Source organism: Mustela lutreola, chromosome 2, assembly GCF_030435805.1.
Source record: "Mustela lutreola isolate mMusLut2 chromosome 2, mMusLut2.pri, whole genome shotgun sequence".
Lineage (NCBI taxonomy): Eukaryota > Metazoa > Chordata > Mammalia > Carnivora > Mustelidae > Mustela > Mustela lutreola.
This window is the reverse complement of record NC_081291.1, coordinates 8,477,394-8,489,074: the sequence shown is the minus strand read 5'-3', so window position 1 is coordinate 8,489,074 and position 11,681 is coordinate 8,477,394. Positions and strand designations below refer to the sequence as shown.

The following is an 11,681-nucleotide window of genomic DNA, read 5'->3' as shown; positions in this document are numbered from 1 at the left end:
CTAGGCTGCTGGGCCCGGCTGTCACGTGGAGCCCCGGGGCTCCCCGAGGACACACCTGGGACTCGGGGTGGGTGGGAAATGGGTGCAGGCAAGAACCCAGAGGTCAGTGGCCTGGGATCCATCTGCCCTGTGGTGCTGGGCTTTGCTCCATGGCGCAGGGAGCAGCTCAGATGTCGATCAGGCTCTGATGAGAGCCCAGCTGTGGCACCAGCCCCGGAGTCACTTCTCCCCGGTTCCTCCCTCCTCCCATCCCTGGCCCCTTTACACCTGAGCAAAGAAAGGCAGACATAGGCCGGTTGGGTGGGGGGATCGTGTTTATTGTTTTGAGGTCACAGGTCCAGTCACTCATCCCCACCAGGAAGGGAGGCAGACACCCTGGGCAGGGGTGGGCTTGGGGTGCCCAGAGTGGGCGAACTGCTTTATTCCACCTTTGGAGGCCGCTGGGGCCTGGGAGCGTGGCTGGGCCCCGCCTGCCCCCCCCACCCCACCCCCCCGCCACCCAGAGCAGGGCAGAGAGCAGGGCCCGGAGCTCCACTCAGTTCCGACCCCCACTGGGTAGGTGAGGGGACCGGAGCGGGGGCCTTGGTCCACAGACAGCGGGGTGGGTGGGTGACACCGCTGGGGGTATTTCCATGCCTTGAGGTTCTGGGGCCAGAGAAAGACCATGTGAGAGAGATGGAGACGGAGGCGGGGAGAGAAGTTTTGCTCAGAAACCGGTGCAACCCCAGGCAGTGGCGGCACCACAGCTTCCTGCCCACCTCAGTGCCTGGGGGTGGCTAGAGCTCGTCGTGGTCGCCATCGGCAGGCAGGTCGGGCGGCGGCTCCGTGCAGGCCGCCGGCGTCATCAGCTCCATGAGGTACTCGCAGCGGCTGGGCTCCGTGGTGCTGGTCACCACGGTCTCCTTTCCACACAGCAGGCGCACCTGGGATGGGCAGGTAAGGGCTCAGGTGGGCCTGGCCCCCCAACACCCGCCCCCCACAACCCCCAGGCCCCTGGCACTCACGGTGGTGGAGCGGTTGGGGCCCTGCCAGCAGCCCGTTCCCTGCTCGTACTTCATGGCGCTGAACTTGTCGTGGTCAGGGCCAGCCCACGAGCCCCAGGTGCTGTGGGAGAGCAGGGGTGGTGAGGGGCGGGGGGCACTGGCCAGGGCAGGGATGCTGGAGGAGGGGATCCATTCGACGCCCTCACCCCACTCACCCGAGGCTGGTGGGGGAGCCGCCGAGCTTGGGTTTCTGAGAGACGAGCTTGAAGGGACAGAGCCGGTAGACATACCTGTCACAGGACAGGGATGGTGGGCGGGGACACAGGACCCTAACCTCCTCCATGCGCCCACACCCAGGGCACAGGGGCACCTCAAACTCCGCCCACCGCCCTTGAGCCCACCCCCTCCTCCCCCTTCCTCGCTCAGGCTGGCGCAGGGCCCCGATGTCCACTCTCCACCCGCCCCGCTGGCCAGTTGGGGGCGCACTCGTTGGTGGTGAGCTCGTAGCACTGGCTGTACAGGTAGGCAAACTCTCCGTTGGGGCCAAAGTCGAAGGAAATCTCCTGCTCCAAGTTCCTGGAAGGGGAGGCCAAGCCACTAAGGGGCAGCGTCATTCAGGACAACACAGGGAGGCCCACTGTGTTGTCCCACTCCAGCAGTGGAGGGCCACTCGGGGGCTGGGCTCAGGCTCCCCACCGTCTGGGGACCCTCCCCAGGGGAGCCACCCCTGTCTTAGCACACGTAGCCGGGGCAACTCCCCATTACCACCTCCTCTGGGGAGCTCAGCAGGGGGAGGCTGCCTGGCAGGTGGAGACATGGCCTTGCCCGGGCCAGCCCCTACCCACTTACCTGATGGACTCCTCCATGTCCCTCAAGGACCGCTCAGCCTCCTCAAACTTGCTGCGGGCCTCCTGGGCGGCTGGAGGGGGTGGGCAGTGTGGGAAGAGGACTGAGGGGCCCCAACCGCCCCCATCCCGGAAGAAGAGGGAGGGGGTGCTTCGGACACACTTGCATCCCCACCGCCCAGGCCTCCACAGCCTCAGGGCAGACCCCGCCCCGTAGCACAGGCTCTCCACTCCTGCGGAAGGAGGGCCAGGACTCCTGGGACCTCGCTGGCTCCCAGCCCTCCTGCCGGGGAGGCACAAACAAGCAGCAGCCGGAGGAGGTGGGGGGGGCCCCTGGGGCCCATCGGGGCAAGGATGGCTTCTCCAGGCCCCAGATGCCCCTCCCTAGGCTTGCTCAGGGCCAGTGCAAGCCCATCTCGGGAAGCCAGTGAGGCCCACGGTCCCCGCAGGTGCGGATCACCGGAAGCATGAAATCGGGCCCGGGTCCCCTCCCTCCCCCGCCTGGCCCTCACCATCAATGAAGGCCTGAGTCTGCTCATCGTAGGGGGGCATTTTGTCCTCTTCCGTGGGGCTGGCAGCAGGCTGCGGGGGAACCAGCGGGGGTGGGGCCTCCTGGGGGAGGGGCAGAGTCAGCCGGCAACCCAGCCCCCACCCCGTCACCCCCTTCTCCCCCAAACACACACCTGGGGCTGCTCCCCCTGCACCTGGGCATCTTCCTCCTCCTCTTCCTCCTCCTCCTCCTCTTCCGTCTCCTCTTCGTCCTCGTCCTCCTCTTCCTCTTCCACGGGCGGCGAGGGCACTGGGGGCTGCTCCTCCTTGGGCTCTGTCAGGTCAGGCTCAGAAGGGGCAGGCGGGGGGCTGGTGGGGAGCACCTGCTGGGTGTGCGGGTAATGGGTGCTACGGGCTCAGTGGTCTGCCCGCCTCTCGGCTCAAGTCCAAGCTCACACCATCACCCCATGGGCAGCCTCCGTGTCTCCGCCCCTTCCTAGGGGCCTGGAGGCGAGGGAGAGACAGCTGATGGGGGGGCCCTCCACGGAGGGAGCCTGGATGACCCAGCTGGCCAGGGTGGCCCTGTGCCAGAAGCAGAGGCAGTTCCTTTGTGAGGCATTTGGGGGGGAGGCCCGGAGGGGGTACTGCATCTCCTCCCCTACCCCCACTGACCTCAGACCTGTACTTGTCCCTGATGGCAGCCCAGACGCGGTCATAGAAGGCAGAAGCGTCAGTTTGCAGGTCTCCACCCAGCAGGGCCTGTGTGCGTGGTGGGGGCAGCGTCAGGGGCCTCCACGTGTGCCCCTGTGCCCCAGGCACTCTCGAGTGGGGGCCTCAGGCTACGGTGCCAGGCACCGCTGTGCTCTGACCACCCAGGGCTAGGCCTGGGCACTGAGGCCGAGCAGCCCGAAGGGGGCAGCACAGGCCCATGGGAGAGAGGGCGGCCCCAGAGGAGAGGAACATGTGGGGTGGGGGGGAAAGAAACAGAAACAGAAAGGGAGAGGGAGCTCCAGAGCACCAGCAGCAGAGGTCACTGGGCCCCCGGGAAGAGGCAGAGGCCAGGGAGGGACAGGGAAGGAGCCACCAGCAGGGATCCAGCCCCAGTCAGGACAGCCAGCCAAGGCCTGCACGGGAGGAGGGCAGAGTGGGGGCACGTGGGGCCAGGTGGGTGGGGAATCTGGCGTGTTCCTAACCGGTCCCAAAGGGCAGGGAGTAGAGCTGGGCTTCCAGCCTCCTGCCCCCCACCCCAGGCAAGGCCAAGCAGCACTGGCCATGCCAGGCACCCCGGCAGCCCTGGGAGCAGCCCCAGGCCAGCCTGGCCCCCCACCCCCCTGGCCCTGAGGTCACCCCGGGACGAGACCTCTACAAGTCCCAGGGCAGGGAGAAGGATGGGGTACCTGAGCCTCCCCTTCTGAGAGTGTCCCGTCACCGTCGGTGTCCAGCTCCGGGTGGGTCTGCAGCTCGGTGACCGAGACCCTGCAGGCGTGCACGGAGAGGCCGGCAGAGCGGTGAGGCCCACCGGCTCCAGGCACTGCTACCTGCTTCCCCTCTTGTCAGGGCCCTTCCCCTAGAACTTATTTTAGGACCTCAAAGTTGGGGGGGTGGGGGCAGAAGTTAGGAGGTGGTGAGCTCTGGGGTTGGGGTCGGAGGGGGGCCCAGCCCCATCTCCTGCCCTGGCCTGAGAACTCTGCAGCCTTCAAGGGGCTCAAAGGAGAGACTCCCTGTTCCCGACAGCCCCCCTTCACTCAGCCGTTAGCCTGGGTCACCCAGCAAGTTCAGGGGCACAGTGGGATTAGAAGGGGTCTGGCTTTTGTCAAAGTGACCCAGGCCACAGAACGTGCTTGGGAAAAGTAATAGGACCCCCCAGCTACCTGACCTGGCTCCTTGGGTGGGGTGGGGAGGGTCCTTCATCTACCCTCAGCGTTTTTCTGCATCTGCTTTATACTTGAGTAACAAGGGCGGAGTCAGCTATGGTTTGGAACTCACTAGAGACCTGCGCCGGGGGCGGGGGGGGGAGCTCAGGTGCAGGAGATGGGGAGGGACCCCAGGCCCAGGGCAGGAGAGACAGACTCACGCCCCATCCAGATCATCATCGAGCTCCTGGAAGGCGCTGGCCGCCAGCTCCCGTTCCCGCTGCGCCCTGGAGGCAGCCTGCTGCTCTGTGGAGGGGCCAGCTCTGTCACCCACGGCCCCAAGGCCTGCCCCGCCCCAACACGCCACGTGTCCCACTGTACGCCTGGTCCCGCACTGGTGCTGAGTCAGGCCAAGGAAGAGGCAAGAAGTGCCAATAGCGGGGAGACTCCGAAGTGGGGAGTTGGGGAGGATTTGCAGACATGGGGGGATGGGGCTTGAAGGCACCCTGGGACCTTGGGTTTGAATAAGCAGGGGCTAGACTGTGCAAGCCTGGGAGGGCGATCACGCATCGGCCATGTCTGGGAGCCCCCAGGAGCAGCAGCCCGTGCGCCCCAGGCCCGCTCTCGAACACTGAAGGTCAAGACAGAGACTGGGGCGGGGTGTGGCCAAGACAGGAAGGCTTCCTGGGGGGTCCCAGGAGTGTCCCAGGAATGCAAGGGAACTGGGCTGTAGCCAGTTGCCACAGGGCCACAGATGGACCTCCACCTGGGTGGACGGTGCCCCCTCTGCTGGCCTGACCCCCACCAGATGAGCTGGACAGGAAAGCGGCCACCATGCCGCTCCAGGGATGGAGCCCACTCCGGGCCTCTGCTCAGCCGTCTACAACGGGCCCAGCGGGGTTCCCTTGGCCCCCCTGTGCCTCATCCCCAGAGGGCCCGCCACGCCCCAGCAGACCAGGATGGCAACTGTCCCTCTCCCAGACGAGGGTGTGAGGCTGGCTGGCTGAAGGGACCTGCCCACGGTCACTTGGCTGGCGAAGGGCAGGGCCAGGTGCAGAGACACAGGATGGGTTAGGAAGTCAGCTTCCACTGGGATGAACAGAGAGAGGAGACTCCCCGACTTCCCAGCGCTGGGCAGGAGGCAGAGGCTGGGGACAGCTGTCTGAGTGGCGGGGCCTGAGTGTGCTTCTCAGCAGAGGGGAGGTACCTGCTGGACAGGGCCCAGGAAAGAGGGGACATAACAAAGTCCAGGGTCTCCCAAGAGCAGCGGGGGTGGGAGTCAGGGTCTGGAGGCAGAAATAGCCTCTGCTGAGGGAAGAAGGGGAGGCTGCAGATGCCACTGGGGCTCTGGCCCAGAGGCCCCCCCTGCTCACTTGCCCCTGGGCCATGGCTCCCACCACACTTGGGGTAAAAGCCCAAGTCCTCCCCACAGTCCCCAAGGCCCTGCCCTGGTCTCTCCCCACCCACCCTGATTCTCTCCCCTCCCTCCCTCCTGCCACATGGCCTCCTTGCTGTCCCTTAAAAACCAGACATGAGGCTGCCTCAGGGCCTTTGCACCTGTGCCCTCTGCCTGGCTCACTCTTCTTGGCAGGCAGGGGCTAGCTCCATCTCGTTCAGTGCTAAATAACTGGCACGTGGGGTGTGCCTGGCGCGCAGCAGGTACCCCATGAACACTGGATGAACTGCTGCATCACTGATTGTGAGGAACCAAGGAAGAGAGAGGAAAGGACAAAGAATGCAGCAGGTGCCGAGGGAGATAGAGATCAGCAGTGTGGACTCAGCGACGGGCTGCCCAGCTCCTGGTTACCAGCCCGGGGAGTAGCCACGGCCACACTTCCAAATCTCTTCCTGCAATGCCTGGTCCTCTAACTAGTCTGAAGGGGGTTTCTGGCCCACCTCTCCCATCTGGCCTGCTTCCACAGGGTGACCCCCACTGGAGAGACTGAGGACGAGGCCCAAGGCTCACAATTTACCAGAATGGCAGCACAACCTGCCAAAATCAAGAAAATGCTGGACAGGGCGCCTGGGTGGCTCAGTGGGTTAAGCCGCTGCCTTCGGCTCAGGTCATGATCTCAGGGTCCTGGGATTGAGGCCCGCATCGGGCTCTCTGCTCAGCTGGGAGCCTGCTTCCCTCTCTCTCTCTCTGCCTGCCTCTCCGTCTACCTGTGATTTCTGTCTGTCAAATAAATAAAATCTTTAAAAAAAAAAAAAAAAGAAAATGCTGGACAAAGTATAAAAAACCATTTTCAACTGACTGAAGTGACATCAATTGCCAGGGAAATAAGCCATTCAAGGAAGATTAAAGAACATAGAAGTTCCCAGCAAATCCGGAGATCTGTGCTGATGAGAATTTGTGAGGCAAGGGAGAGGAAATCAAAGCCGCTCCCCGTCCTATAAGCTGTGACCTCACCCCAGGGTTGTCCCCTCAAGGAGAGGCTGGGCCAGAAATCCCCAGCCTGTGCTCCCACCTCAGTTCACGCTGCCTGACAGGTTGGAGGGGCCTCCGGCCTTTGCTTTAAATTCAGGAGGTCCCCCAATGGCAGTGTTTCCATGTGGCTGGCAGAAAGAAGAACATCTCCTCTTGGGAAAAAAATCCCTTCTGCTAGGGGGCAGATTATTCCTACTAATGACTTTCAAATGCAATGACCGATGCACAGGTGAGGCCAACAGAGTGCGTGGGGGACCGAGGCACCATGATCGACAGTCAGCAGACACACGAGCCAACAGGTAATGAGCGGCGCTCCCGGGCCCAGGCGCTTCCCAGCCAGAGACAAGGGCCAGCCCTGGCCAGCCCGGGACATACCTTCCCACCGCTTCTGATGCTGGTCTTTGGCCTCCTTCTCTGGCTTCTCGGCCTCCTCCTTCACCAGGCGCAGCATCTCCACCTGGTCCTCCAGGGACTTCTTTCCAGCCTGTAGCTCAGCGAGCTTTTCCTGGGTAGGCGAAAGGCAAGATGCCATGTCTCCTGTTCTGCCTTCTTCCCGAGTGCTACCTCCCTGCCTCCACTCCACAGGGCGGCCACTGGTGACCTTCCCGAAGGTTCCCTTCCTGTGGTTCCCCCGAGCTCCCTGCAGAGAACCCTGAACACCTTGAGGCAGCCCCTGAGGGCCTGCCAAACGAGGCCCACCACTCCAGCCGCAACTGCCCCAATGCTTTCTTACCCCACAGGGTCCAACTCCCCTGACAGCATTTAGATCCCCCACAGGCCCCCTGCCTCCCGTTCTTCACACATGCTTTCCCTCTGCCTAGAACACTCTGCATGGCTGACTCTGAATTATCCTACAGATTTCAGTTTAGATAGAGGCCTTCTCCTCCAGAAGCCGTCCCTGTTTCCTGCCTCCACAACAGGCGGGAGGAGGAGGGAGACCAGGCACAAGTCTCCTCTAGGCCTCAGAGCCCCAACCCAAATGTCCCCTTTTCCAGTGGTTCTGAGTGTCACTTTGGTATCTGTCCCTCTCAGGGCACAGTGGGCCCCTGAGGCAGCTCCAGGTCTGTTTCCAGTCTCTGCCCACTACACCGCAGCACATCCAGGGCCTCTGTGGATATTTCGAGAAGGAACGAGTGTGCTGTGGGGCCCCAAGCTGAAGGGTCTTAGCCTAAGCCGCGCCTTGGGATCATTTTCGTCCTAATGCCCTGCCCCACACCTCAGCCTGGGCTGTTCCCAGGATCCTCCTACCGCCCCCCTGAGGACAAAAGTCACTCAAAGCCAACCTCATTGCATGGCTTCCCCACTATCCTCTGAACCCAGAGAGGACATCGCTGCTTTCCCCCCAACCCCCAACCTCAGGAAGGGCCTGACCAGCCAGGGCATAGAGGGGAAAAAGACCCGGAACCTTCCCTGGGCAGAAAAACAGAGCTGAAGTCCTTCTGCGAAGAGCCTGGCAGAAGTCCAAGGACAGGGCTGAGGACTCTGACCCATCCAGCAGCCCAGGGGGTGGCCTGGGCACACGATTTCTTCCAGCCCTTGCAGCACTTGCCCTATAGAACTACCCAGGCTGCTGCGACGTCTTGAGTCCTCCCCTCGAACAGGGAGGTCGCATGGTTACTGGCCTCATGAGGGCACCACAGAACTAGGATGCAGCTAGGCGCCCCTCCTATTCTGAGATGCAGGAGGAGAGCTCCTCTGAGCCCACTTCAGCCCCTCAAGGTTCTGCACAACACCCATGCTGACCACCACCTGGTAATGGCTTAACTAACGACTGAACAGCCAGCAGACAAATGGGTAAACCAAGGCACACACAGACGGTAACTGGCCCTGGGACTCCATTAGTCAGGGGTGGGTGTCAATCCCACCCAGCCTCACCAGCCCCAGACTCTAGGCCTCAGGGCCCAGAATGTTCTGGGCTGTCCCCACAGGATCTCTCACCTGCTTCTCTTCCCGAGCCTTCTTCCAGTCCTCAATAAGGATCTTCTTCAGGCGGAACCCCTCTCTCGTGACCTCTGCCATCTGCTGCAGTGTCTCTCTCTCCTTCCGGCCCTTCTCTCTGGGGTGGAGGGAACCCACGAGCACCCCCAGGGAGGCCCTTAGGGCTCACCAGCTTGGCCTCTTCCAAAAGGGCTCAACCCACCTGCAGCCCGCCCCACGGGGGAAAACATAAAGAGCAAACCCTCCTTCCCCCTCTTCCCCAGGCTCAGAGCTCTTCATCCCTGTCCCCGAGCGGAGGGATAGCGGTCAGAGTTTGCTCACTGTAAGGACCTGGGAGAGGGGCTAGGGAACACTCAGGGGTGGGGACAGAGGTTGGCCCCCAAAAGAGAAAGAAAAGCACAGAAATCAGACTCCTGGAGGAGAAGGCCATCTGATGGGTAACTGGGTTGCCCCTGACCCACCCTGTACCTAAAAGATCTTCCATAAGGCAAATTTACGAAAGTATTGGGATTTTCAGCTTCTCTGAAAAACGAATCTAGCTTGGCTGCCTGCCTTCAACCGACCAAAGTCAAGGGGCAAGTGTTTCCTTTAGATGCCACAATGCCCACCACTCTCTACTGCCTCACACTCAGCCACACTCAGGGCATTTCAGTTTTCAGGGTCTGCCACGAGAGCGGAGTGATTCAGAGATGGGAATCTCAAGTCAGACCGGCCTGGGTTCAAGTCCCGGCTCTGATCTGACCTAGATGTGGGAACCTTGGGGAAGTCACTTTTTATCCTGAGCTTGACTTTTCTCATCTGCTGAACTGGGAAACAACTGTGCCCGCTTCTGGGCCGGGGATGAAGTGGTGACGTGGGGTTCATTGACAAGGCCATGGCAGAGTGAGCACTTGATGGACCAAAGCAGAAAAGAGAGGGGCTTGGTTCACTGGATGGGGTGAGGCTAGAACCCTGGGGAGGGGAGGGGGGGCGGGGGAGGGCAGCAGCTGCCAGCCACATACTTGCAGGTGTTCTCACAGACGATCCCGCTGTTGTATTCATCGGTCCCGTCACAACAGTCTGAGAGCAGAAGCAGGCATGGGGTCAGACCCGGCCGTGGCTCCTCCCTACTCCCCCGCCACCACCAATTTCCCCAACCCTGGTGTGATCTCACTCACCACAAACTCCATCGTTGACCCATCGGGAGGAGATGTACAGGGCTTTGTAGCCAGTGTTGCTGCAGTGGAAGCTGCCGTTAGGACAGGCGGCTGTACCTGTGGGAGGAAGGTCGTTTTCCAGGTGACCTCAGGGCTAACTCATCACATCCATCCACAGACAGATCTCCCGGACACACGTGCACACACACGGCACGTGAGGACCACCGATGCACAGAAAGGGAAGGAAGGGCCTCGGGGACTGAAATCAAACTCTCCCATGTTCTCCTCTGCCTCTCACCAAGGCCCTCAGAACGAGGCCCAGCCCACTGCTCTATCCCTTGCCTCCACTTCTGTCTTTGTCTGCCCTTCAGTCCCACCTTCTCTCCCGTCTCTAGGTATCTGCACCTGCTGGCACCTCCACTTTCAGCACACTTCAGGGTTCAGTGGAGACTTCCCGACCCCCCAGGCAGGGCAAGGGGTGGGAATGGAGGGGCTCTCTGGGCTCCCCCAGCAGCTATGACCCTCCTCACCAAACCACTCATTTCTATGCCTGCTTTCCCCCACTCAGCAGGGAGCCATGGGAAGGCAGGACGGGGTCTGTCTGTCTTGGTCACTACCGCACCGCAGGGGGGCTGGCATATCCCAGACACTCAGAAAACCTCGAATGAATGAATGAATGAACAGAGAAAAGACTCACCTGGCTCATCTGAGCCATCCTTGCAGTCACAGTAATCATCATTGACCTGATCAAAAGGGATGGTGGCAGAGCCGTCCAGGCAAGTGAAAGGCTTGGACTCGTCATAGAAGTGATGGTCTGGGATGGAGGAGGTACGGGGCTCATCAGCCCAAGGCACGAAGAGGCCCTCTCAGCCGCTGAGTATTGCCACCTTCCCTACCCAGAGGCCAGGAAACTGAGGCAGAAGGCTCAAAGTGTCTATCCCAGGGGCCAAGTCGGCCCCTCCCACACCCTACCCCCACCTCCAGCCACCTCCAGTGGCGGACTCACTGGTGAGGGAGACGCCCCGGGGCCTCTTGACCTCCACGGCCCAGCACAGGGGCAGCAGCAACAGGAACAGTAACATCTCGCAGAAGCTCGCGGGCCGGAAATTGGTTCTGGGGGGAGGAAGCCGGCCGCGGGGAGATGTGCTGTGCACCCACGCTGCGGCAAGAAAGGGACCGCCGGTCAGTGGGAGAGGGCTACTTCCAGCGGAAGGAAGGCACCTCTTCCTCCGGCCAGCTGGAATCCTCCATCGCTTCCGGGCAATGGGGGCTCACTCTGCTTCCAATATAGGCGGGGTGGGGGGCTCTCCCCAGTCTTGCCCAGAGGGAGTCTCATTTTTTTCTTATCAAGGGGGAAGGCTCAAAACCTCCGCTCCCTGCCCGGGGAGGGGCGCGGATGAGTAGGGTTGGTGAGCTATCCAATTCCCGCCAATTGGCCAAAGGGGTTAACAGTCTCCCACTCTACCGACGAACACCCTCGAGCTACCCCCAATAAGAAATTGGGGTGACCCCCACCACCCCACCCCGCGCGTTAATTCACCACCTACACGAGGCCGGGGCAAAGGTCAATATCCACCGCGCCCCCCAGCCCAGCAGCCAACCGTTCCTCCAGAAAAAAGAAAGCGGAAATATGTGGGACGCGTCACTTCCGGCGTCACGCCGCTCGTGCGGAGCGGCGACCCAAGGGTGCCATGTTGAGAGTGGCAAATGGGGGAGGGGTGGGCTGGAACCCAGACGGCCATCTTGGATAGGACTGTGAAGCCCTAGAGAGGATCGTTCTGATGGTTCGCGCTTAATGGCGGCGTTCCGTTCCTCCATCTTGGGAGTGGCAGGTTCTGCAGCCGGAAAAGAAGGTTCCTGAAAAATGCCCTGGAAACCCAGCGGAGTGGTGTTGCGGGAGTGGGGGGATGCTTTAAAAAAAAAAAAGTAGGGGGTGCCTGGCTGGCTCAGTCCGGGAGCGGGACTGTTGATCTTGAGGATGTGGGTTCCAGCCTCATATTAGGTGTAGA

The 11,681-nt window shown here is 61.7% G+C and overlaps 1 protein-coding gene across 5 annotated transcripts; it reads right to left on the bottom strand.

Moving 5' to 3' along the window:
* Positions 1 to 296: 296 nt before the first annotated feature.
* On the bottom strand, positions 297 to 11,327 carry PRKCSH (protein kinase C substrate 80K-H). 5 transcript variants are annotated; one of them, XM_059160049.1, is made up of 18 exons: positions 11,220 to 11,327; positions 10,679 to 10,831; positions 10,370 to 10,486; positions 9,694 to 9,789; positions 9,538 to 9,595; positions 8,537 to 8,654; positions 6,974 to 7,103; positions 4,392 to 4,476; positions 3,715 to 3,793; positions 2,990 to 3,076; positions 2,512 to 2,703; positions 2,341 to 2,440; positions 1,833 to 1,902; positions 1,470 to 1,559; positions 1,199 to 1,273; positions 1,005 to 1,104; positions 759 to 923; positions 297 to 645 (listed from the first exon to the last, which is right to left on the bottom strand). In XM_059160049.1, the coding sequence occupies exons 2-17, from the start codon at positions 10,752 to 10,754 to the stop codon at positions 777 to 779; spliced, it is 1,620 nt and encodes a 539-aa protein (XP_059016032.1). In that variant the 5' UTR covers positions 10,755 to 10,831; positions 11,220 to 11,327; the 3' UTR covers positions 297 to 645; positions 759 to 776. The 5 variants fall into 5 exon arrangements, with proteins under 5 accessions (XP_059016032.1, XP_059016034.1, XP_059016033.1 ...); XM_059160051.1 differs by having other exon boundaries at positions 2,533 to 2,703; XM_059160050.1 differs by having other exon boundaries at positions 2,512 to 2,700.
* Positions 11,328 to 11,681: the final 354 nt, after the last annotated feature.